Genomic DNA, 27441 nt, shown 5'->3' with positions numbered 1-27441 from the left:
AACCTTCCAAATATACCAGAGAAAGATAAAAGCATGGAATGCAGAGGTTACTACCCTCGCGCGAGCACCTTGTGGGTGTCGTGTATACAACAGGGGCGTGTGAAAACTACTATTCACAGGCTGTCTTCCATTTAGATAATTCCTTCATCAAAGGGAAGGGCCGTAATAGAGGCCCTAGATAACACACTTGTACCAAGCCACCGACACCTAACACAATTATATTTTACAAAAAGTAATTTATTGAAAAACCTTACCTCTCTTGCAGCAGCGACAGTTTGGATCAGTCGATTGACAACCGCTAAAGCTTGTGGTATAGCCGCTAGGGCAAGATTGTGTACTGCAGTAGTCTCCACTCGCTTTACAGGAATCCAAAGCAAGGCATGGTTGATCTGGCAAAATAAATAAGCAGCAGCATAAAAGAAATATTCATAAAATTTTATAAGGTGGTAAGCAAGTACATTTTACAAAAATTGAACTTAAAAAATGCAGTTACCCCTCTTGCAGCAGCGACAGTTTGGATCTGTTGATTGACAACCACTAAAGTTTGTAGTATAGCCGCTAGGGCAAGATTGTGTACTGCAGTAGTCTCCACTTGCTTTACAGGACTCCAAAGCAAGGCATGGTTGATCTGACGAAATTAAGAAAATGAGTAGAAATGTACTTGGGAAACATCTGAGAAACACCAATGTATAGTAACGTAATAAGAAACTTACCCTTCTTGCAACAGCGACAGTTGGGATCCGACGACTGACAACCTCCGTAGTTGGTGGTATAACCACTAGGGCAGGCCTGCTTACTGCAGTAGTCTCCACTTGCTCTACAGGAATCCAAAGCAAGGCATGGTTGGTCTGTAAAAGGAAAATTTAAAAGATATAAATAAAAATTCAGAAGACTATATTAAGCATGAAGAACAAATATGATAAAATAAAGAGCCTTTACCCCTCTTGCAACAGCGGCAGTTGGGGTCCGATGACTGACATGCACCATAGTTTGTGGTATAACCGCTAGGGCAGGCCTGCTTACTGCAGTAGTCTCCACTAGCTTTACATGATTCCAAAGCAAGGCATGGTTGTTCTGGAAAGTTAAAATGGAGTGGTGAGAGACGAACGCTCAAGGGCTTGGTCAAGGATTGAAAGAGACAAGAGTGATCATGAATGGAGGCAAATCAGATTTTTGCTGATATTGTACTGGTTGCAGACGTGAATGAGAAGCTTTGTCAATTAGCGACAGAGTATGTGAAAGACTGAAGTTGAGAGTTAATGTGTCTAAGAATAAGGTTATGATATGCACGAGATGGGAGGGTGGTGCGGGGAGTGTGGGCTGTGGCACCCTAGCAGTACCAGCCTAACTCGGCTTAATCCCTTGTCAGGCCGAGAGGAGCCGAGAGAGGAAAGGTCATCTTTTGTTCATTTGTTTGATGTCTGCTATACCCAAAATTGGGAGAAGTGCCTTGGTACATAGATATAGTACAAACAAATTCATGAAAGATAGTATACAAGTGGGAAGGACAAAATTTATTTAAAAAAAAAAAAAAAAAAAAAAGTCTTTACCCCTCTTGCAACAGCGACAGTTGGGATCCGATGACTGGCATCCACCATAGTTTGTGGTATAACCACTAGGGCAGGACTGTTTACTGCAGTAGTCTCCACTTGCTCTACAGGAATCCAAAGCAAGGCATGGTTGTTCTGTAAATGTAAAATTTAGGAATAAAAAAAGTGGATTTTTATGTAGGAAAATCTATTTTTGGGTGCGATAGCCATGTTGTCCTGATAGAAGTTCCCTTCGGCAGCTTCCTACTGTATAATATTTCTGCGAGTGATATTACAAGAGAATTACCGTCGGGAATCACTGGGTTCCAAGTTCTAACCCTCAGAACGACTATCCGAAGATATCGTGTATAGAGTGCTTTCAATGACGTCACCGGGAATCGCCGGCGGCCATGCTGGAGGACATACAAAGCGAAAACATGGCGGCTGCTACAGCGAATATGGACAACGAGAGCGACTTTGTCAAACAATTGTCGGGTGATGATAAGCGTTTTTACAAGCAGAAACTCGATCTAATTGATGGCCTTGATCCATACCAGATGCAGAATTCATTCAGTCAAAATATTGAGGATTTTCCCAGTATTTCATACTTTGATATGGTGAACTACTTGGTACTGTCGGCCAACCCAGAACATGAGTGGGCATACATTTCCATTGAATAATCTGCTTCCAGAATTGGTTGTTTTTCCCTTTAATGCTTTTTAGTCCAAAATTAGATAAACACTGGGCCGATGAAGAGAGTGTTTATAATTATAATGCTAATATTGATCATTTAGCCTAACCTTGTGTATTACAAATTTTTGATTGTCAAAATGTATGTAAAAGTTTTGCATTATTATGTCAAATCTTTATCAGTTCATGCCTAACCATTGTGTTTGTGTTTGGTTACAAATGCTATAATTTCTTATATACATATAAACATATGATGGACAAACTCTATTGTAATGCTCTTGGATGATCGTTTTGCCTCCTTGCAATTAAATGCGCAAGTTTAATTATTTTTTCGATGTTTCATATACAAGCTGAAGACCCCTTCGGATTAAACCAGCTTTCAGATATTATTATTATTATTATTATTTATAATCAATGTTTATTCATCACATAGGCCTGTATGTCTGCACAATTTAATACACAAATTAAAATAAATATAAATATACACTTAACTATATATAGGCATGAGCACCTTGGCGAAAGAGAGACCTAGGTAAGTAGCCTTTGTTAATATAGCCAACATGGGCGCTTTTAATTTTTGTTTTGTAAATCTGAGATGCCCCTTTTGATGTTTAAAAATTGAGATGCCCCTCCCCCACACACACTACACACTGAACTGACGATGATACTTTTGAAGTCACCCATGCGATCGGATATAGCATGTTTACACAGGAATAATGATACTTTTAGGGCCTAGCCGAGACTGACCTGATATGAAATAATCAGAACAGATACGTGCTTAGGATAGTGAGGATTCACGTAGATCAGCCCGTGATATTCTGGTCAACCACAAGTCACGTCTGCACTTGGATAATTCTTCTGTATCTTTGTCCTGATTCTGAATAACTGCCGGTATGCGGTAGAAACTCTTGTCATCTCTTCGTCCTCGATTCCCACAGCCAACAATAGCGCAAAAACTGGGCATTGTGTGAATGTGAATGTGATGAAATGGCTAAATATTCAACAGCTCAACCATAGCTATTCACTGAACGCGTCTTTGTATGCCCTCCAAGATGGCGGACCGGAAGTTTGATGACGTGTATTGAAAGCACTCTATAATCAGGGACGTATCCGAAGATATCCTGTATAATCAGGGACGTATCCGAAGATATCGTGTATAATCAGGGACGTATCCGAAGATATCGTGTATAATCAGGGACGTATCCGAAGATATCGTGTATAATCAGGGACGTATCCGAAGATATCCTGTATAATCAGGGACGTATCTGAAGATATCCATAGATATCTGCACCCCCAATAGACTTTACCCAGTCTTATCAACTAAGGAGAAGGATAAGTGCAGAGCCATTACCTATCCTCTCCCCTTATGGTGCCTTGTACGTCTCTAATAAAATATCATATTAAGCAATAAGGACAAAAGATTAAATCTAAAAATAAAAGTCTTTACCCCTCTTGCAACAGCGACAGTTGGGATCCGATGACTGACACCCGCCATAGTTTGTGGTATAACCACTAGGGCAGGCCTGTGTACTGCAGTAGTCTCCACTCGATTTACAGGAATCCAAAGCAAGGCATGGTTGTTCTGTCAGAAGCAGATATTAAATTGCAGTACACCAGCATTTTACATTAGATTTGAATTCATAAATAGTTTCTATAAAATTAATTAAGAAAGTTATGATAAATTATCAATTAAGTGTAGGGTACTAAAGTCATTGACCACTGGGGCATTATTACACTTTGCAGGGACCTAAGAAAAGCAGTGGTTTTTTTGCTGTACCAAACAAAAGATAATGGATCTTAAACTATCAAAAACTAAGTGACAAATTTGAGTTAACATATTTAGCTTGTAAAATTATTTTTACTAAATTTAATTAAAATGTGTGGAAAAGCTTTTACTCTAGTCTAACATAGCTCACAACTGTCCCTAGCTTTTATTTAGAATATTGACACATCACAACAACCTAGATGCATAAATTACCAATTTAGAAAGTGCTAAATAGATCTTTAAAAATACTTTCAATATTTCTTAAAACTAACTTATTACTGTACATTCAAATATTTAGCTCCTACAGACACTCCCAATATTTATCATCTTTTAGGCCTACCTCTTTTACAGCATCTACAACGAAAGTCCGTAGAATTACAGGCCCCGTACTGGGTGTCGTACCCAACTGGACAAGGGGTCAAGGAACAGTAGTCTCCACTACTACGACAGTTCTGCAAAGGGTTACAAGTAACTCTCTTACAGCACCAGCAGCTCGAATCATAAGATTTACAGCCATCAAATTTCTGCAAATGAGTATCTGGGCAGGAAGCTTTGCTACAGTAGTCACCAGGATCACTACAAGTACTTGATGCTTGACAAACTTCTTTCTTGCAACAGTGACATCTTTGGTCTGTGGAGGCAGACGTACATGCATCAGGCACCAACGTAAAGCCAGACTCACAAACGTTAGTCGTGCAGTAGTCACCAGGGTTCTTACACATTTCCAGTGGAATGCAGGGAGCAGAGATTCTTTTCTTGCAGCACCTGCACCTTGGATCAGTTGATATACATGCAGAGTTTATAGAATCATATCCAGTAGGGCATTCAGAAAGGCTGCAATAGTCTCCATCTGACTGACAGCTTGAGAGGGCTTGACAAACAGTACTTCCAGAAGTTTGGGCTTTACAACATCTGCAATTAGCATTGCCAGAGGTACAATCTTGGGTAGTAAGGAATCCAGATGGACATGAAGTCAAGCTACAGTAATCTCCTTTACTCAAGCAATTCCCATTTGGTATACAGCCATCAGCAGCATATTTACAGCACCTGCAGCCTCCTAGCGTAGTATTACAGCCATTTATAATCGTGAGATAACCAGCAGGGCAGTCATTTGAACTACAGAAATCTCTACTAGACTGGCACTCTTCCAAAGGTGTACAAGTGCCTGTATCTTTCTTACAACAGTGACAGCTTCCATCACTTGAGTAGCACCCTGCAGAATTTTTATAATACCCAACAGGACACTGGCTTGTACTGCAGAAGTCTCCAGGCTCAGTGCACATGGAAAACGCAACACATGTAATGGTACTTTTTTTGCAGCAATGGCAATTTCCTCCACTAAGACTCAGACACGTTCCTTGTTCAGTTGTATACCCAGGTGGACAACTCTCTTTTGAACAGTAGTCTTCATTAGTCTGGCAACCAGTCAAGGCTCTACACAGTTTTACGGAAGTTACCTTCTTACAACAGCGGCAACTTGGGTCATTTGACCTACAACCAGTATAAATATTATCGTAACCCGATGGACAATCCGTCTTGCTGCAATAGTCTCCATCAGCCGAACAATCAAGTGGCAAGCAAGGCTCTACAACATCTGAAAAATAAAGAAAACGTCAAGTTACCAATTCACACACATTTAAATATAGAGACAAAAAATCAGAATAGACATGCCCACACTTTACTAACCTTTCTCACAGCAGTGACATAACTGATTATTAGATCGGCAAGTATTTGAATTTTTTCTATAACCCAAAGGACAGGGCTGCGTACTGCAGTAATCACCAGGCGAACTACACCCATTAAATGGTTTACAGGGATCCAGAACTACTTCTGAAAATCAAAGTTTCAATTAAAATTTGTGCAAAACATTTAGTGACAAGCTTTAAACCAGAAGATTGCAATGTATTAAATTAAACTACATGAAGAATTTGAAGTCCTAGCCTCAATAGAAAATACAAAAGATTCATAGATACAGAAAACCTAGCTTCTTGAAAGACCAGCCCATACAGAAACCTATCTGTTGCACGAAAATAGTTAAATGCTGCAGATTTGGAGCCTCTACAGCTTAACTTCATGCAGTAGCTTACATTAAAAAGAGCACCGTTAAAAATATCCTCCAGCAAACCCCATGTAACTACAGGAAAGCCAACATTAGGAGACTTTGATAAGAGGGCTTCTTTTTAGAAGTAAAAATTCCCATACTGAATAAAAACTGCCATACAGGAGTTCTAAGCATTTCAATTTTTAATGAACATTATGCATTTTAAGCAAAGTTCTTAACCCAAGCTCAGTAACCCAGTCTTTGGGATGAGGATCATGAGGGAACGTGGTATATTGTGTACCGAATTATAACTGGTCTAGTTCAAGGCCTTCTTAAAGTACCAAGTTGAAAACACAAGATAGAAAATTTTTAAACATTATGTATTTTTTGGCATTATGTATGACCACGAAGTAAATGTTCCTAAGAAGTGTTTTGAGCTAATATAGAATAATTTATTTGCAAATTTATATAAAATATCACTGCAATTAGTAGAATATACCAAAAGACTAAGCTTTCTGCCAAAATTTCATAAGATATGGAAAGTTTTCCCTGCTCAAACAAACATGACTGGGTCTGATGAAAGTCAAAATTTGATTTTTTAAATGTCTAATGGTTATAAAAACTTTCAAAAATCTTAAAATTATGCAAGAACAATCTTTTATTAATCTCAAGAACCATATTGATATTACTGCTGCAATAATTAAGCTGTTAAGTCCTCAAGGCGAAGCTATATATTTTCTCAAATCCTAAAGACAGTCTTCTCTTACAGGGACTTGTGAAACTGGGGACATTTGAAATTTGGCTAATAATAAATAGACACATTTTTGACATACAGTCTGGAAAGACCAACAACTCAAAACTCTCGGCATCAGAACTCACGTTTTTCACAGCAATGGCAATTTTGATAATACAAGGAAGTGCAAGTGTAAGGGTTTGATCTGTAACCAGCAGGGCAGGCAGCAGTGTCGCAGTAGTCACCAGGGGCGGTGCAGCCATTAGAAGGTCTGCAGCCATCAGACTCTACTGCTCGAGGAAAGAAGAATAATGTTAGTCATCAAGACTACTGCTCAAAGAAAAAGTTAATAGCCACCAGACTCAATTGCTCAAGGAAAGAAGAAAGTTTATAGCCACCAGACTCAATTGCTCAAGGAATGAAGAAAGTTAATAGCCACCAGACTCAATTGCTCAAGGAAAGAAGAAAGTTAATAGCCACCAGACTCAATTGCTCAAGGAAAGAAGAAAGTTAACAGCCACCAGACTCAATTGCTCAAGGAAAGAAGAAAGTTAACAGCCACCAGACTCAATTGCTCAAGGAAAGAAGAAATTTAATAGCCATCAGATTCAATTGTTCAAAGAAAAAAAGTTAATAGCCATTGGACTCAATTGCTCAAGGAAAGAAAGTTAATAGCCATTAGACTCAATTGCTCAAGGAAAGAAGAAATTTAATAGCCATCAGATTCAATTGCTCAAGGAAAGAAAGTTAATAGCCATTAGACTCAATTGCTCAAGGAAAGAAAGTTAATAGCCATTAGACTCAATTGCTCAAGGAAAGAAAGTTAATAGCCATTAGACTCAATTGCTCAAGGAAAAAGTTAATAGCCATCAGACTCAATTGCACAAGGAAAAAGTTAATAGCCATCAGACTCAATTGCACAAGGAAAAAGTTAATAGCCATCAGACTCAATTGCTCAAGGAAAAAGTTAATAGCCATCAGACTCAATTGCTCAAGGAAAAAGTTAATAGCCATCAGACTCAATTGCTCAAGGAAAAAGTTAATAGCCATCAGACTCAATTGCTCAAGGAAAAAGTTAATAGCCATCAGACTCAATTGCTCAAGGAAAAAGTTAATAGCCATCAGACTCAATTGCTCAAGGAAAAAGTTAATAGCCATCAGACTCAATTGCTCAAGGAAAAAGTTAATAGCCATCAGACTCAATTGCTCAAGGAAAAAGTTAATAGCCATCAGACTCAATTGCTCAAGGAAAAAGTTAATAGCCATCAGACTCAATTGCTCAAGGAAAAAGTTAATAGCCATCAGACTCAATTGCTCAAGGAAAAAGTTAATAGCCACCAGACTCAATTGCTCAAGGAAAGAAGAAAGTTAGCCACCAGATTCAATTGCTAAAGGAAAGAAGAAAGTTAGCCACCAGATTCAATTGCTAAAGGAAAGAAGAAAGTTAGCCACCAGATTCAATTGCTCAAGGAAAGAAGAAAGTTAATAGCCACCAGATTCAATTGCTCAAGGAAAAAAGAAAGTTAACAGCCACCAGACTCAATTGCTCAAGGAAAGAAAGTAAGTTAACAGCCTCCAGACTCAATTGCTCAAGGAAAGAAGAAAGTTAACAGCCTCCAGACTCAATTGCTCAAGGAAAGAAGAAAGTTAACAGCCTCCAGACTCAATTGCTCAAGGAAAGAAGAAAGTTAACAGCCACCAGACTCAATTGCTCAAGGAAAGAAGAAAGTTAACAGCCACCAGACTCAATTGCTCAAGGAAAGAAGAAAGTTAACAGCCACCAGACTCAATTGCTCAAGGAAAGAAGAAAGTTAACAGCCACCAGACTCAATTGCTCAAGGAAAGAAGAAAGTTAAGTCACCAGACTCAATTGCTCAAGGAAAGAAGAAAGTTAACAGCCACCGCCACCCGACTCAATTGCTCAAGGAAAGAAGAAAGTAAACAGCCACCAGACTCAATTGCTCAAGGAAAGAAAGTTAACAGCCACCAGACTCAATTGCTCAAGGAAAGAAAGTTAACAGCCACCAGACTCAATTGCTCAAGGAAAGAAAGTTAATAGCCATCAGACTCAATTGCTCAAGGAAAGAAAGTTTATAGCCATCAGACTCAATTGCTCAAGGAAAGAAAGTTTATAGCCATCAGACTCAATTGCTCAAGGAAAGAAAGTTTATAGCCATCAGACTCAATTGCTCAAGGAAAGAAAGTTTATAGCCATCAGACTCATTGTTCAAGGAAAGTAGAAAACGTTAATAACCATCAAACTACTGCTCAAGGAAAGAAAAGAAAAATGAGAGGAACAAAAAGTTTTAGTATATTAAAAAGGGGAAAATTATTTACCTGGTTTGCAACACTTGCAGTCATTACCACCACACCCTTCACTGGAGACGTAGCCAGACCTGCATACAACAGCCTTTGTGGTACAGTATCCATTGGCCCTCTGGCATTCAGTGTCCGGTTCGCATTTTCTACAACATCTGCAAATTTAAAAATTAACATTACTACTGGCTACGCTACCCTTGTTGAAAAAGCAGGATGCTAAAAGCCCAAAGGCTCTAGTAGGGAAAAATCATTAGCTAAGCTACAACCTTAGTTGGAAAAGCAGGATGCTAAAAGCCCAAAGGCTCTAGTAGGAAAAAATCATTAGTTGGAAAAGCAGGATACTAAAAGCCGAAAGGCTCTAGTAGGGAAAAATCATTAGCTAAGCTACAACCCTAGTTGGAAAAGCAGGATGCTAAAGCCCAAAGGCTCTAGTAGGGAAAAAACATTAGCTAAGCTACCCTAGCTGGAAAAGCAGGATGCTAAAAGCCCAAAGGCTCTAGTAGGGAAAAATCATTGGCTAAGCTACAACCTTAGTTGGAAAAGCAGGATGCTAAAAGCCCATAGGCTCTAGTGGGGAAAAATCATTAGCTAAGCTACAACCCTAGTTGGAAAAGCAGGATGCTAAAAGCCCAAAGGCTCTAGTAGGAAAAAATCATTAGTTGGAAAAGCAGGATGCTAAAAGCCGAAAGGCTCTAGTAGGAAAACACATTACCATTAGCTAAGCTACAACCTTAGTTGGAAAAGCAAGATGCTACAAGCACAAGGGCTCCAATAGGAAAAAACAGCCAAGTGAGTTAAGGAAATAAGGAAAACAATTTATTAAAACTTAAAGAACATTAAACAGAATTTTCATAAAAATATAAGGACTTATGTCAGCCTGCTCAACATACACATATTCGCTGCAAATTTAAAATGTTTGAAGATTCGATTCACCAGCCTGAATAGTAATATTACATTCCACAACTTTAAGCTAGCTGGGACCAAACTTAAAATATTGAGTAGGATAACTAACCAAATATTTTAGTTATTACGATATTAATCATGAAACCGCTTGCTAATATTTGATTTTTTTTAAATATACTTACTTGCAGAGTCTGTTTGGACAAGTATTAATGTAGTCTCTGTATTCTTCACTATTACAATTTTTCCTACAGCTTCCTCTCACATTCGTACAAGGTGAGGTTGCAACGTCTTTGCCGCAATCTACAGAAACAGAAAAATTGAGTGAACAGGACTCCAAGCTGAAAATCTAGAACACTAGAAATTAGTATGGATTTATTTATACTTAAATACTCTTATGTAGACACCATGTAAATTTAAATATGCCGTAAAAAATTCCTGGAATAAACGTTGCCAAGCAAATACAGTTTTAAAAATTGATACATTGACGTTAAGGAGTGATAAAGTAAGGAAAGTAGGAGAACAGTATTTTTACGGAGAATTTCCAATTAAAATTGCCTTTTTAAACAAAGTAGATAATTGTTTTAAGTAGAAACCTATTTAAGTTAATACTTACATTGTACCCATTTAAGTAGATACTCATTCAAGCAGATGCTTATTCAAGTAGATACCTATCAAAGTAGATACATATCCAAGTAGATACCTATCCAAGTAGATATTTATCCAAGTAGATACCTATTCAAGTAGATACCTATTCGTGTAGATACCTATCCAAGTATATATTTATCCAAGTAGATACCTATCCAAGTAGATACATATTCAAGTAGATACCTATCCAAGTAGATACCCATCCAAGTAGATACCCATCCAAGTAGATACCCATCCAAGTAGATACCCACCCAAGTAGATACTCACCTATACAACACGTGCAAGAAGGATTAGGACAAGCCCACGTCAGCGAGTGATCGCAAGACGCCCCAAGGTTATTGGCTACGCATTCTCCCTTAATCAAGTCTTTGCACAAGCTAAAAGGGAAAAAATATTAAAGTCTACAATCATAAAAGCAACAGCAGGTTATACAAAAAAAGGTTTTTATATCCTGAAGCTTCAATAATAAATTGGCTTCAAACTATAATAAATATTACAAATGACAATTTTTAAAGAAAAACTTTATAGTACATTGAGTAAACGAAGCTCGCAATAACAAATTTTGTAGTTTAGAAAATAAGCTTCGAACTATAATAAATAAGCTTACAAATATTGATGCTAAAGTAAAACTTACTAGTCGTTAAGTGAATGAAGCTTACAATACATTTTGTAGTTTATCAGATAAGCTTCGAACTATAATAAATAAGCTTACAAATATTAATGCTAAAGTAAAACTTGCTAGTCATTAAGTGAATGAAGCTTACAATAAATTTTATATTTAGCACATAAGCTTCAAACTATAATAAAAAAAAAAAAAAGTTAAGAATATTTATGAAGCTTACAAATATTGACGCTTAAGTAAAACTTGCCAGTCATTAAGTAAATGAAGCTTACAATAAATTTAAAAATAAATAAATTTTGTAGTTTATCAGATAATCTTCTAACTATAAATAAGCTCAGAAATATTAATGCTTAAGTAAAACAATAGTCAAAGTGAATTAAACTTTAAATAAATTTTATATTTAGCTAAGTTTCGAACTATAATAAATAAGCTTATAAATATTGATGCTAAAGAAAAACTTACTAGTCATTCATTAAGTGAATGAAGCTTACAATAAATTTTATATTTAGCAGATAAGCTTCGAACAATAAAAAAGCTTGCAAATATTGATGCTAAAGTAAAACTTACTAGTCATTAAGTGAATGAAGCTTACAATAAATTTTATATTTAGCAGATAAGCTTCGAACAATAAAAAAGCTTACAAATATTGATGCTAGAGTAAAACTTACTAGTCATTAAGTGAATGAAGCTTACAATAAATTTTGTATCTAGCAGATAAGCTTCGAACAATAAATAAGCTTGCAAATATTGATGCTAAAGTAAAACTTACTAGTCATTAAGTGAATGAAGCTTACAATAAATTTTGTATCTAGCAGATAAGCTTCGAACAATAAATAAGCTTGCAAATATTGATGCTAAAGTAAAACTTACTAGTCATTAAGTGAATGAAGCTTACAATAAATTTTGTATCTAGCAGATAAGCTTCGAACAATAAATAAGCTTGCAAATATTGATGCTAAAGTAAAACTTACTAGTCATTAAGTGAATGAAGCTTACAATAAATTTTGTATCTAGCAGATAAGCTTCGAACAATAAATAAGCTTGCAAATATTGATGCTAAAGTAAAACTTACTAGTCATTAAGTGAATGAAGCTTACAATAAATTTTATATTTAGCAGATAAGCTTCGAACAATAAAAAAGCTTACAAATATTGATGCTAGAGTAAAACTTACTAGTTATTAAGTGAATGAAGCTTACAATAAATTTTGTATTTAGCAGATAAGCTTCGGACAATAAATAAGCTTACAAATATTGATGCTATGTAAAACTTACTAGTTATTAAGTGAATGAAGCTTACAATAAATTTTATATATAGAAGATAAGCTTCGAACAATAAATAAGCTTACACATATTGATGCTAAAGTAAAACTTAGTCATTAAGTGAATGAAGCTTACATTAAATTTTATATAATAAATAAGCTTCGAACCATAATATATAAGCTTACAAATATTAATGCTAAAGTAAAACTTACAAGTAATCAAGTGAATGAAGCTTACAATAAATTTTAGATTTAGAAGATAAGCTTCGAACAATAAACAAGCTCACAAATATTGATGCTAAAGTAAAACTTACTAGTCATCAAGTGAATGAAGCTTACAATAAATTTTGTATTTAGCAGATAAGCTTAGAACAATAAATAAGCTCACAAATAGGGATGCTAAAGAAAAACTTACTAGTCATCAAGTGAATGAAGCTTACAATAATTTTTTTATTTAGCAGATAAGCTTCGAACAATAAACAAGCTCACAAATATTGATGCTAAAGAAAAACTTACTAGTCATTTAGTGAACACAGCGTAGGAGCCTGCGTAGTGTAGTAATACGTGTACTCGTACGGATTTTGAATAGACCGAGTGCCCTCAACCACCACGGTGCTAGTGAAGTTCACAGTTTGATTCTGACCTTTGACGTACTGCAAAGCAAAAAAAAAAAAAATTTAAACATCTAGCTAATAAGTTTGTCACTACTAAAGTCATCTATAGAAAAATTAACTTTTGAAAGTCATTGTTTAATTACGTATTGTAAAGAAAAAAATATAAATTTCAGACTTCTATGTATACTGAAAGTCTAATTTAAGTCTAATTTACGTCACTTCTGAAGTAGTGTCTAGAAAACTGGCCATTTTCTAATTACGTATTGGAAAGGAAATATAGATTTTAGACAGCAATCTATACTGAAAGTCTTATTCATGTCACCACTAAAGTCAACTAGAAAACTGAACTTTATAAAGTCTTTGTCTAATTACGTACTGTAAAGAAAAAATATAAATTTTATACATCTAGCTATACCGAAGTCTAATTATGTCCACCATACGTCAGCTAGAAAACTGAGCTTTCGAAGTCTCTGTCTAATTGCTTACTGTAGAGAATAGAAATTTTAGACATCCATCTACACTGAAAGTCTTATTTATGTCACTACTAAAGAAATGTAGAAAACTGGCCATTGTCTAATTATGTCTAATTACGTACTGTAAAGAAAATATAAATTTTAAACATCCGTCTATACTGAAAGTCTAATTTAGGTCACCACACGGCAGCTAGAAAACTGAGCTTTCGAAGTCTAATTACGTAACTGTAAAAACAATTCTAAATATAGGTTTACTAAAGTTTTAAGTATGAAAATTTTAGTAATTTCTAGAAAATAGAACTTTCGAAAGTTAAATGTCTAATTGAACACCCATGAGTAAGTCTAAATGTAAATCCATGAATAGGTTATAATTAGACACTTACGAGTAGGCCTAAATTTAAATCTATGAATAGGTTATAATTAGCCACCTATGGATAGGCCTAAATGCAATCCATGAATAGGTTTAATATTTATTAACTTACCATTAGAAGCTGCCATCCTAGAAGGATGGAGAAGAGAGGAGCCCACATTACTCAGTATCTGGAAGGGACAAAAATCAGAATTATCCCTCTGAAGTATAAGGAAATTCTAATATACAATTGTTATGTGCATTTACGTAAAAATCTCGTTGAAAGGCATTACTAAAAATCTCTGAAAGGCATTACTAAAAATCTCTGAAAGGCATTACTAAAAATCTCTTTGAAAGGCATTACTAAAAATCTCTTTGAAAGGCATTGCTAAAAATCTCTTTGCAAGTCATTGCTAAAAATCCTTTGCAAGTCATTGCTAAAAATCCTTTGCAAGTCATTGCTAAAAATCCTTTGCAAGTCATTGCTAAAAATCCTTTGCAAGTCATTGCTAAAAATCCTTTGAAAGGCATTACTAAAAATCCTTTGAAAGGCATTACTAAAAATCCTTTGAAAGGCATTACTAAAAATCCTTTGAAAGGCATTACTAAAAATCCTTTGAAAGGCATTACTAAAAATCCTTTGAAAGGCATTACTAAAAATCTTTTGAAAGGCATTACTAAAAATCTTTTGAAAGGCATTACTAAAAATCCTTTGAAAGGCATTACTAAAAATCTTTTGAAAGGCATTACTAAAAATCTTTTGAAAGGCATTACTAAAAATCCTTTGAAAGGCATTACTAAAAATCTTTTGAAAGGCATTACTAAAAATCTCTTTGAAAGGCATTACTAAAAATCTCTTTGAAAGGCATTACTAAAAATCTCTTTGAAAGGCATTACTAAAAATCTTTTGAAAGGCATTACTAAAAACCTTTTGAAAGGCATTACTAAAAATCTCTTTGAAAGGCATTACTAAAAATCTTTTGAAAGGCATTACTAAAAATCTTTTGAAAGGCATTACTAAAAATCTCTTTGAAAGGCATTACTAAAAATCCTTTGAAAGGCATTACTAAAAATCTTTTGAAAGGCATTACTAAAAATCTCTTTGAAAGGCATTACTAAAAATCCTTTGAAAGGCATTACTAAAAATCTTTTGAAAGGCATTACTAAAAATCTTTTGAAAGGCATTACTAAAAATCTTTTGAAAGGCATTACTAAAAATCTCTTTGAAAGGCATTACTAAAAATCTCTTTGAAAGGCATTACTAAAAATCTCTTTGAAAGGCATTACTAAAAATCTCTTTGAAAGGCATTACTAAAAATCTCTTTGAAAGGCATTACTAAAAATCTCTTTGAAAGGCATTACTAAAAATCTCTTTGAAAGGCATTACTAAAAATCTCTTTGAAAGGCATTACTAAAAATCTCTTTGAAAGGCATTACTAAAAATCTTTTGAAAGGCATTACTAAAAATCCTTTGAAAGGCATTACTAAAAATCTTTTGAAAGGCATTACTAAAAATCTTTTGAAAGGCATTACTAAAAATCTTTTGAAAGGCATTACTAAAAATCCTTTGAAAGGCATTACTAAAAATCTTTTGAAAGGCATTACTAAAAATCTTTTGAAAGGCATTACTAAAAATCTTTTGAAAGGCATTACTAAAAATCTCTTTGAAAGGCATTACTAAAAATCTCTTTGAAAGGCATTACTAAAAATCTCTTTGAAAGGCATTACTAAAAATCTCTTTGAAAGGCATTACTAAAAATCTCTTTGAAAGGCATTACTAAAAATCTCTTTGAAAGGCATTACTAAAAATCTCTTTGAAAGGCATTACTAAAAATCTCTTTGAAAGGCATTACTAAAAATCTTTTGAAAGGCATTACTAAAAATCTCTTTGAAAGGCATTACTAAAAATCTCTTTGAAAGGCATTACTAAAAATCTCTTTGAAAGGCATTACTAAAAATCTCTTTGAAAGGCATTACTAAAAATCTCTTTGAAAGGCATTACTAAAAATCTTTTGAAAGGCATTACTAAAAATCTCTTTGAAAGGCATTACTAAAAATCTCTTTGAAAGGCATTACTAAAAATCTCTTTGAAAGGCATTACTAAAAATCTTTTGAAAGGCATTACTAAAAATCTCTTTGAAAGGCATTACTAAAAATCTCTTTGAAAGGCATTACTAAAAATCTTTTGAAAGGCATTACTAAAAATCTCTTTGAAAGGCATTACTAAAAATCTCTTTGAAAGGCATTACTAAAAATCTTTTGAAAGGCATTACTAAAAATCTCTTTGAAAGGCATTACTAAAAATCTTTTGAAAGGCATTACTAAAAATCTTTTGAAAGGCATTACTAAAAATCTCTTTGAAAGGCATTACTAAAAATCTTTTGAAAGGCATTACTAAAAATCCTTTGAAAGGCATTACTAAAAATCTTTTGAAAGGCATTACTAAAAATCCTTTGAAAGGCATTACTAAAAATCTTTTGAAAGGCATTACTAAAAATCTTTTGAAAGGCATTACTAAAAATCTTTTGAAAGGCATTACTAAAAATCTTTTGAAAGGCATTACTAAAAATCTTTTGAAAGGCATTACTAAAAATCTTTTGAAAGGCATTACTAAAAATCCTTTGAAAGGCATTACTAAAAATCTTTTGAAAGGCATTACTAAAAATCTTTTGAAAGGCATTACTAAAAATCTTTTGAAAGGCATTACTAAAAATCCTTTGAAAGGCATTACTAAAAATCTTTTGAAAGGCATTACTAAAAATCCTTTGAAAGGCATTACTAAAAATCTTTTGAAAGGCATTACTAAAAATCCTTTGAAAGGCATTACTAAAAATCTCTTTGAAAGGCATTACTAAAAATCTCTTTGAAAGGCATTACTAAAAATCTCTTTGAAAGGCATTACTAAAAATCTCTTTGACATTACTAAAAATCCTTTGAAAGGCATTACTAAAAATCTTTTGAAAGGCATTACTAAAAATCCTTTGAAAGGCATTACTAAAAATCCTTTGAAAGGCATTACTAAAAATCCTTTGAAAGGCATTACTAAAAATCTCTTTGAAAGGCATTACTAAAAATCTCTTTGAAAGGCATTACTAAAAATCTCTTTGAAAGGCATTACTAAAAATCTCTTTGAAAGGCATTACTAAAAATCTCTTTGAAAGGCATTACTAAAAATCTCTTTGAAAGGCATTACTAGAAATCTCTTTGAAAGGCATTACTAAAAATCTCTTTGAAAGGCATTACTAAAAATCTCTTTGAAAGGCATTACTAGAAATCTCTTTGAAAGGCATTACTAAAAATCTCTTTGAAAGGCATTACTAAAAATCTCTTTGAAAGGCATTACTAAAAATCTCTTTGAAAGGCATTACTAAAAATCTCTTTGAAAGGCATTACTAAAAATCTCTTTGAAAGGCATTACTAAAAATCTTTTGAAAGGCATTACTAAAAATCTTTTGAAAGGCATTACTAAAAATCCTTTGAAAGGCATTACTAAAAATCTTTTGAAAGGCATTACTAAAAATCCTTTGAAAGGCATTACTAAAAATCTTTTGAAAGGCATTACTAAAAATCCTTTGAAAGGCATTACTAAAAATCTCTTTGAAAGGCATTACTAAAAATCCTTTGAAAGGCATTACTAAAAATCCTTTGAAAGGCATTACTAAAAATCTTTTGAAAGGCATTACTAAAAATCCTTTGAAAGGCATTACTAAAAATCCTTTGAAAGGCATTACTAAAAATCTTTTGAAAGGCATTACTAAAAATCCTTTGAAAGGCATTACTAAAAATCTTTTGAAAGGCATTACTAAAAATCCTTTGAAAGGCATTACTAAAAATCTTTTGAAAGGCATTACTAAAAATCTTTTGAAAGGCATTACTAAAAATCTTTTGAAAGGCATTACTAAAAATCTTTTGAAAGGCATTACTAAAAATCTTTTGAAAGGCATTACTAAAAATCTTTTGAAAGGCATTACTAAAAATCCTTTGAAAGGCATTACTAAAAATCTTTTGAAAGGCATTACTAAAAATCTTTTGAAAGGCATTACTAAAAATCTTTTGAAAGGCATTACTAAAAATCTCTTTGAAAGGCATTACTAAAAATCTCTTTGAAAGGCATTACTAAAAATCTCTTTGAAAGGCATTACTAGAAATCTCTTTGAAAGGCATTACTAAAAATCTCTTTGAAAGGCATTACTAGAAATCTCTTTGAAAGGCATTACTAAAAATCTCTTTGAAAGGCATTACTAAAAATCTCTTTGAAAGGCATTACTAAAAATCTCTTTGAAAGGCATTACTAAAAATCTTTTGAAAGGCATTACTAAAAATCTCTTTGAAAGGCATTACTAAAAATCTCTTTGAAAGGCATTACTAAAAATCTCTTTGAAAGGCATTACTAAAAATCTTTTGAAAGGCATTACTAAAAATCTCTTTGAAAGGCATTACTAAAAATCTCTTTGAAAGGCATTACTAAAAATCTCTTTGAAAGGCATTACTAAAAATCTTTTGAAAGGCATTACTAAAAATCTCTTTGAAAGGCATTACTAAAAATCTCTTTGAAAGGCATTACTAAAAATCTTTTGAAAGGCATTACTAAAAATCTCTTTGAAAGGCATTACTAAAAATCTTTTGAAAGGCATTACTAAAAATCTCTTTGAAAGGCATTACTAAAAATCTTTTGAAAGGCATTACTAAAAATCCTTTGAAAGGCATTACTAAAAATCTTTTGAAAGGCATTACTAAAAATCTTTTGAAAGGCATTACTAAAAATCTTTTGAAAGGCATTACTAAAAATCTCTTTGAAAGGCATTACTAAAAATCTTTTGAAAGGCATTACTAAAAATCTTTTGAAAGGCATTACTAAAAATCCTTTGAAAGGCATTACTAAAAATCTTTTGAAAGGCATTACTAAAAATCTTTTGAAAGGCATTACTAAAAATCTTTTGAAAGGCATTACTAAAAATCTTTTGAAAGGCATTACTAAAAATCTTTTGAAAGGCATTACTAAAAATCCTTTGAAAGGCATTACTAAAAATCTTTTGAAAGGCATTACTAAAAATCTTTTGAAAGGCATTACTAAAAATCTTTTGAAAGGCATTACTAAAAATCCTTTGAAAGGCATTACTAAAAATCTTTTGAAAGGCATTACTAAAAATCCTTTGAAAGGCATTACTAAAAATCTTTTGAAAGGCATTACTAAAAATCCTTTGAAAGGCATTACTAAAAATCTCTTTGAAAGGCATTACTAAAAATCTCTTTGAAAGGCATTACTAAAAATCTCTTTGAAAGGCATTACTAAAAATCTCTTTGACATTACTAAAAATCCTTTGAAAGGCATTACTAAAAATCTTTTGAAAGGCATTACTAAAAATCCTTTGAAAGGCATTACTAAAAATCCTTTGAAAGGCATTACTAAAAATCCTTTGAAAGGCATTACTAAAAATCCTTTGAAAGGCATTACTAAAAATCCTTTGAAAGGCATTACTAAAAATCCTTTGAAAGGCATTACTAAAAATCCTTTGAAAGGCATTACTAAAAATCCTTTGAAAGGCATTACTAAAAATCCTTTGAAAGGCATTACTAAAAATCTTTTGAAAGGCATTACTAAAAATCCTTTGAAAGGCATTACTAAAAATCCTTTGAAAGGCATTACTAAAAATCTTTTGAAAGGCATTACTAAAAATCCTTTGAAAGGCATTACTAAAAATCTTTTGAAAGGCATTACTAAAAATCTTTTGAAAGGCATTACTAAAAATCCTTTGAAAGGCATTACTAAAAATCTTTTGAAAGGCATTACTAAAAATCCTTTGAAAGGCATTACTAAAAATCTTTTGAAAGGCATTACTAAAAATCTTTTGAAAGGCATTACTAAAAATCCTTTGAAAGGCATTACTAAAAATCCTTTGAAAGGCATTACTAAAAATCCTTTGAAAGGCATTACTAAAAATCCTTTGAAAGGCATTACTAAAAATCCTTTGAAAGGCATTACTAAAAATCCTTTGAAAGGCATTACTAAAAATCCTTTGAAAGGCATTACTAAAAATCCTTTGAAAGGCATTACTAAAAATCCTTTGAAAGGCATTACTAAAAATCTTTTGAAAGGCATTACTAAAAATCCTTTGAAAGGCATTACTAAAAATCCTTTGAAAGGCATTACTAAAAATCTCTTTGAAAGGCATTACTAAAAATCTCTTTGAAAGGCATTACTAAAAATCTCTTTGAAAGGCATTACTAAAAATCTCTTTGAAAGGCATTACTAAAAATCCTTTGCAAGTCATTGCTAAAAATCCTTTGCAAGTCATTGCTAAAAATCCTTTGCAAGTCATTGCTAAAAATCCTTTGCAAGTCATTGCTAAAAATCTTTTGAAAGGCATTACTAAAAATCTTTTGAAAGGCATTACTAAAAATCTTTTGAAAGGCATTACTAAAAATCCTTTGAAAGGCATTACTAAAAATCTTTTGAAAGGCATTACTAAAAATCCTTTGAAAGGCATTACTAAAAATCTTTTGAAAGGCATTACTAAAAATCTTTTGAAAGGCATTACTAAAAATCCTTTGAAAGGCATTACTAAAAATCCTTTGAAAGGCATTACTAAAAATCCTTTGAAAGGCATTACTAAAAATCCTTTGAAAGGCATTACTAAAAATCCTTTGAAAGGCATTACTAAAAATCCTTTGAAAGGCATTACTAAAAATCCTTTGAAAGGCATTACTAAAAATCTTTTGAAAGGCATTACTAAAAATCCTTTGAAAGGCATTACTAAAAATCCTTTGAAAGGCATTACTAAAAATCTCTTTGAAAGGCATTACTAAAAATCTCTTTGAAAGGCATTACTAAAAATCTCTTTGAAAGGCATTACTAAAAATCTCTTTGAAAGGCATTACTAAAAATCCTTTGCAAGTCATTGCTGAAAATCCTTTGCAAGTCATTGCTAAAAATCCTTTGCAAGTCATTGCTAAAAATCCTTTGCAAGTCATTGCTAAAAATCTTTTGAAAGGCATTACTAAAAATCTTTTTGAAAGTCATTACTAAAGTAACAATGTTCTTATAGAATCTCTTGAAAAGCTATGTTGTGAGAAACTTTAGTAGAAAGTCAAAATAAGCCAAGTCTAATAGATGTATAAATAATAAATTTAAGCCTTGCTACTGAAATTACAATAAGCTATGTACTGTAGTAGTCTACGATAACCGATTATGGTTAACAAAGACTGCACGGGTATGCCATATTTGCAGTATTGATTATGTAGGTTTAAAATAAAAAAAAAAATAAATAAATAAAGTTATATACCCATTATGCAGAGTAACTATTGCAAAATCATAGTTATTGTCATAATTGAGAAATTCTAATTAGGCTACGAATTATTACAAAAGGAATTTCAAGTCTTAAATCCTATGGAAATGCAAAAGCCCTTTCCACAATTTGAAAAACCCTATGGAGTGGTAGAAATTATTTGACCGTTGTCATGTAACTATAAAAGATTTTATTAACAAAAATTGGCTCCTCGAGATATTCCCCGAGTAATTAGATTGTCTCAAATCTAGTATTCTGTGTCAGATTATTATTATTATTATTATTATTATTATTATTATTATTATTATTATTATTATTATTATTATTATTATTAAGCTAAGCTACAATCCTAGTTAGAACAGCAGGATGCTATGAGCCCCGAGGCTCCAACAGGGAAAATAACCCAGTGAGGAATGGAAAAAAGTTAAGTAGAATATTTTAAGAAGAGTAACATTAAAATAAATCTCCTATATATAAACTATAAAAGCTAACAAAACAAGGAGGAGGAAAAATAAGATAGAATAGTGTGCTCGGGTGTACCCTCAAGCAAGAGAACTCTAACCCAAGACGGTGGAAGACCATGGCACAGAGGCTTAGCACTACCCAAGACTAGAGAAAAATGGTTTGATTTTGGAGTGTCCTCCTCCTAGAAGAGCTGCTTACCATAGCTAAAGTGTCTTCTAACCTTACCAAGAGGAGAGTGGTTACTGAACAATTAGTGCAGCAACCCCTTGAGTGGTAATCTGTGTTGTCAGGTGTATGACGACAGAGGTAATATGTAAAGAATAGGCCAGACTAATGTGTGTGTGTGTGGGGGGGGGGGGGCAAGAGGAAAATGGACCGTAACCAGAGACGGATCCACTGTTATACCATTTGGTCAGTCAAAAGACATCTTAACTCAAACGGTAGTATCTCAACTAAAATAAGAGGTTTTAAGAGTACACACATATTGGAAGAAAACGTAGCGACCTTAATAAGATTTCTGTAACCCCTAACAGGTGTGTCTTCAGGTCTTAATTTGAATTCTGTAATAGGTTCAATTTCTAGTGTAAGAATACTAGAAAGTCTCGGGAATAACTTAAAGATTGAAATTACCAGATGAAAACCATTCTAATAAAATCAGACTAAGTATGGTAGCCCGTGAAACTTGACAAAAACAGCTCTAAGAAAGGCTATCCCTTTTTTATTTATTTATTCACTTATTTTATTTTATTTTACACCAGAAATATATCAAGAAACTTTAAGCTATAACAACATTATCAAGATTCAAAATAACCATTTGATGTATTATGTAATATATGTAATACTACTTTTTACCAATTTAGGTATTAATGTATTTAATGAATCATAATTACCATTTAATGTTATGTAATGCTATTTTCTTATCAATTTAGGTTTAATGTATTATTTAAAGTTATGTAATACTAATTTTTTCATCAATTTAGGTATTAATGTATTTAATATGTAGCATTACTATTTTTTCTTTTTTATCAATTTAGGCATGTGTTTAAGACCACACACTCCATTTGCTACCAAATTATTCATAGCTATTTTTTTCCTCTTCCGTATTTCAAAATTTTGCCACATGGGGAAAAAGTAAAATTATAAAAACACTTTTAGAAGTATAAAAAACTAAACTGGTTTCCTCACTAAACGACCTTGAACCGAGTCAACATAGTCAACTAAACTGAAGTTCGCCATGCCAGCGTACATTTATATACAAAATATATACTCAAAATGGAATAATTACTCGTTTCCACAGAATATACAATTCACAAACAGTCACACTTTAGTAATTACTCCAATTGTAATCTAGTATATATTTTGAATATATATCAAATGTACGCTGGCATCACGAAATTCTGTTTGGTTGACCATGTTGATGTCAGTTCCAGGTCGTTTAGTGAGGAAACCAGCCTATTTTATTTTTTTTTAAATAATTCTATAGGTTTAAATAATTTTAACCTTTTCCATGTGGTGATTAGTTTTAGATTATGAAAAAGTAATAGAGGAAAACAATAGCTTTGCATAATTTGGCAGTATAGGGAGAGAGTGGTCTCTTAACCAAATCTTACATTACAATTATGTATTTATTATTATTTATTATTTATTCTCATCTTAATTTGTTGGACAGAAACTTACGGTCTATTAAATTTCTTATTCCTGATCTAGATATTAATCTCTGGCACCGTCGATCAATTAGTTCATTATGCATGTTGCATAAGATTTTTCATAACTCTGACCATCCTTTACATTCAGATCTCCCTGGACAATTCTATCCTGTTCGTAATACTAGGCAGGCAGTTAATTCTAATAGCCAGGCCTTCTCCATCATAAGACTCAATACTACGCAGTACTCTAGAAGTTTTATTCCAGCTGTTACCAAGTTGTGGAATGATCTTCCTAATCGGGTTGTTGAATCAGTAGAACTTCAAAAGTTCAAAGTTGGAGCAAATGCTTTTTTGTTGACCAGACGGACACGAGTCTTTTTATAGTTTATATATGACATTTTTGTTGTTGACGTTTTTAATAGTTTATATATGATATATCTCTTTTGACATTACTTTTTTTAGAATGATTTATTGTTAATTTGTTCTCTTCAGTTATTTATTTCGTTATTTCCTTTCCTCACTGGGCTATTTTTCCCTATTGGAGCCCCTGGGCTTAGAGCATCTTGCTTTTCCAATTAGGGTTTTAGCTTGGATAGTAATAATAATAATAATAATTTAGGAATTAGAAAACTAGGCCTACCAGAATTAGTAGCTCAAAAGATAAAAAAAAATATTTAGCAACCAAGTTACTGAATTAACTACCCAAAAAGGAACTTCTGTATATAATCACAGGGTTGAATAGGTAATGTATTATTGTAAACGGCTATAAGCTTTTTAGTGGTTACCGTATACAAGATAATCTTTAAAAAATATTATAAATTTCAAAATAACTTCTTAAAATCTTGAAAAATATATATCCCTTGAATATCGAAATTGCTTTCTTTCTATCTTACGGTTATATGTTACAGTAAAATTGGTAATTTGATATAATTAAGATTAAAGATCTTTACAAAAAATATAAATATCGAAATCACTTTGCTTTCATCCTTCAGATAGAAGTTCCAGTAACATAAGTACATTATAAAATTAATGATTAACTAAAGAATTATATTTTACACAATTTTATGATCCAAAATTTATATAAATATCACACAAAAGGTTCTTCATACATAATTAAAGTCTATAAAAATTTTTCATCATGAATAACGGAGACTTAAAATACCGGGATATTTATTTACTTCGTTAGCCTACAGTACTAATATTTATAATTCACAGCAATTATAAGCCTTCATCTCTGTTCCATGGTCTTCCACTATCTTGGGTTAGAGTTCTCTTGCTTGAGGGAACACTCGGGCACTCTATTCTATCTAATTTCTCTTCCTCGTGTTTTGTTTTAAAGTGTTTATAGTTTACATAGGGTATATTTATTTCATTATTCTTAAAATTCATTTTTTTCCTTGTTTCCTTTCCTCACTGGGCTATTTTCCCCGTTGGAACCCCTGGGCTTATAGCATTCTGCTTTTCCAACTAGGGTTGGGGCTTAGCAATTAATAATAATAATAATAATAATAATAATAATAATAATAATAATAATAATAATAATAAAGTGGTCGATTGCACTTGCCCTAAAACAATAAAATATAGGATAACATCTACACGAAATCACTTACTTTCCAGCGATGGAAAACAGATAAAGCACTTGTTTACAAAACAATTGAGTAAGGAAGCACTTGCTTCACTCTGCCGCACAAAAACTGTCTCTATTATCACTTTTAGATAAACCCCAGTGATGCAAACCCCCAAGGATTAGCTGTTCTTTCTGAAAGGTATCAGCGACTGGAGCGCCTCTTCCTGTCCAGTAGCGAGAGTGAGAACTATTTTCTTTCGGCTTGCCAGTTTAACCCTAATTTCGGATAAATAATTTTCGCCTCGTATAATAATATTTTGCTAACTGAGAGAGAGAGAGAGAGAGAGAGAGAGAGAGAGAGAGAGAGAGGAGAGAGAGAGAGAGAGAGGAGAGAGAGAGAGAGAGAGAGTTAAAAGAATTTTTGGATGTCTCAAAGACTTTTTAGTCCATCTGGGGAGACTCCATTTGCTCTTGGGTAGAGCGACTTAGTTTAAACGTTTGAGAGAGAGAGAGAGAGAGAGAGAGAGAGAGAGAGAGAGAGAGAGAGAGAGAGAGAGAGAGAGAGAGAGAACAGTAAAGCTATAATACAAATAATACTTAATTATTGCCTATAACATATTCGATTCCCATTAGTAGTAAACACGAAACTAAAGGGTGTGCTAGATTATCATGGAAGAAAATGCACTTTTGAAATAAGCTTTTGCCAAGAAAAAAAAGTGGGGTAATCATATGGTATAGAATTTATCTTACTCTGACAAAATTATTATTGTTATTACTATATTAATTGCTAAGCCCCAACCCCAGTTGGAAAAGCAGGATGCTATAAGCCTAAGGGCTCAAACAAGGGAAATAGCCCAGTGAGAAAAGCAAACAAGGAAAAATAAAATATTGAAAAAACAGTAACAATATCAAAAAAAATATTTCCTGTATAAACTATAAATTTTTTTCAACACAACAAGAAGACAAATAAGATACAATAGCGTGACTGAGTGTACCCTCAAGCAAGAGAACTCTAACCCAAGACAGTGGAAGACCATGGTACAGAGGTTAAGGCACTACCCAAGACTAGAGAACAGTGGTTTGATTTCGGAGTTTCCTTCTCCTAGAAGAGCTGCTTACCATAGCTTAAAAGTCTCTTCTATCCTTACCAAGAGGAAAGTGGTCACTGAACAATTACAATGCAGTAGTTAACCCCTTAAGTGAAGAAGAATTTTTTTGGTAGTCTCAGTGTTGTCAGTTGTATGAGGACAGAGGAGAATATGTAAAGAATGGGCCAGACTATTCTGTGTATGTAGGCAAAGGGAAAATGAACCGTAACCAGAGAGAAGAATCCAATGTAGTACTGTCTGGCCAGTCAATGGACATCATAACACTCTAGCGGTAGTATCTCAACGGGTGGCTGGTGCCCTAAACCACCTATTACCTACTAAATTAACAGAATTTCTTTCACTAACATTTCAGTTAGAAGCCTCTCTCATTTGTCCCTCATATCATTTGCAATCTCAATTATTCCACACATCAATCTTGACTCATTTATTATCTCACTACTTTCTGCCTACGTTCACTATCCTATCTCTAACCTCATGCATCACTCTCCTGACTTTAAACTCTTACGCTTCACTTCCCATCATAAAGTATTTTAATTGATCTAAACAATCAATCAAAAGTATATTCTTCATACCCATAATGCCTCTATAAATTCTATCAGAAAATTTTTCTAAGTCCTGTTTAGTCCCTCCGTAACGTTCCTCACTTTCTCAGCGCGATTCCTACCATACGTTTTCCTTGCTATACGTTTACACTACAGCACTAGCTTGAAATCCCATAAACTCGTATTTCTACTTTCTTCAACCTCGTAATCTTCTTTCTTAAATCTTTAACAGTTACTTCCAAAAGCATACTCAGGCTTACATTAACACTTCCAAGTTTTGAATGTCATTTATCCTTTCATTTATCCTTCACATTCAACAAATGATCAAGATGGTAGCTAACTTGAGCCAAGACTGCAGCTAAATCCGACATCTTTTCACTCCCATATTTTGTTACATGCTTTAATACATACATAACTGGTCTAGTTCTAACATTCATTTTATGTTATCCATTTGTTTTGTATCCATCTTATTAATATTAATACATTATATAAATTATTATCTATCAAACCAATGATATGTTTACCTGATCGCGTTCTCATATGATAAAAAAGAAAACACTGTAAACAGAGAGAGAGAGAGAGAGAGAGAGAGGGAGAAGAGAGAGAGAGAGAGAGAGAGAGAGAGAGAGAGAGAGAGGACGAGACTGATAATAATCAAAGATAAATATATCAAGTAATGACACTCTACCCTGGATGTTGGATACCTGGTGAGCACAACAACTCGGAAGCCCCAACTGAACCATCGGACACCAAGTAATTTGCTTATATCTGAAGCAACGATGTAGATGACGTCACAAATAGGCCTCTGGTAAGGGGGGGGGGAAGGGTGTTTGGTCATCGTTCCTGTGTAGAACTGCAGAATCAGTTGTCTTCTTCATCATCT

General features: G+C 33.3%; 1 protein-coding gene across 42 annotated transcripts in view; it reads right to left on the bottom strand.

Annotated features, from left to right (window-relative positions):
- Positions 1 to 27347, bottom strand: part of LOC137652475 (G surface protein, allelic form 156-like) — a 51131-nt gene extending 23784 nt beyond the window's left edge. For 36 of the 42 annotated variants that reach the window (XM_068385861.1, XM_068385863.1, XM_068385884.1 and 33 more), the window contains exons 1-15: positions 27247 to 27347; positions 14077 to 14134; positions 13024 to 13160; positions 10893 to 11002; positions 10163 to 10280; positions 9096 to 9232; positions 6905 to 7048; positions 5671 to 5814; positions 4325 to 5578; positions 3667 to 3801; positions 1551 to 1685; positions 940 to 1074; positions 714 to 848; positions 494 to 628; positions 255 to 389 (exon numbers count right to left, since the gene is read on the bottom strand). In XM_068385861.1, the coding sequence (XP_068241962.1) occupies positions 255 to 389; positions 494 to 628; positions 714 to 848; positions 940 to 1074; positions 1551 to 1685; positions 3667 to 3801; positions 4325 to 5578; positions 5671 to 5814; positions 6905 to 7048; positions 9096 to 9232; positions 10163 to 10280; positions 10893 to 11002; positions 13024 to 13160; positions 14077 to 14124 (2902 nt within the window). In that variant the 5' untranslated portion in view covers positions 14125 to 14134; positions 27247 to 27347. Of the gene's footprint in view, positions 1 to 254; positions 390 to 493; positions 629 to 713; positions 849 to 939; positions 1075 to 1550; positions 1686 to 3666; positions 3802 to 4324; positions 5579 to 5670; positions 5815 to 6904; positions 7049 to 9095; positions 9233 to 10162; positions 10281 to 10892; positions 11003 to 13023; positions 13161 to 14076; positions 14135 to 24950; positions 25051 to 27246 lie in introns of those variants that run through there. The other 6 variants (XM_068385862.1, XM_068385883.1, XM_068385872.1 and 3 more) reach the window with 6 other exon arrangements.
- Positions 27348 to 27441: the final 94 nt, after the last annotated feature.

Source organism: Palaemon carinicauda, chromosome 13, assembly GCF_036898095.1.
Source record: "Palaemon carinicauda isolate YSFRI2023 chromosome 13, ASM3689809v2, whole genome shotgun sequence".
In the NCBI taxonomy this organism is placed as follows: domain Eukaryota; kingdom Metazoa; phylum Arthropoda; class Malacostraca; order Decapoda; family Palaemonidae; genus Palaemon; species Palaemon carinicauda.
This window is presented reverse-complemented; position numbering and strand designations above follow the sequence as displayed.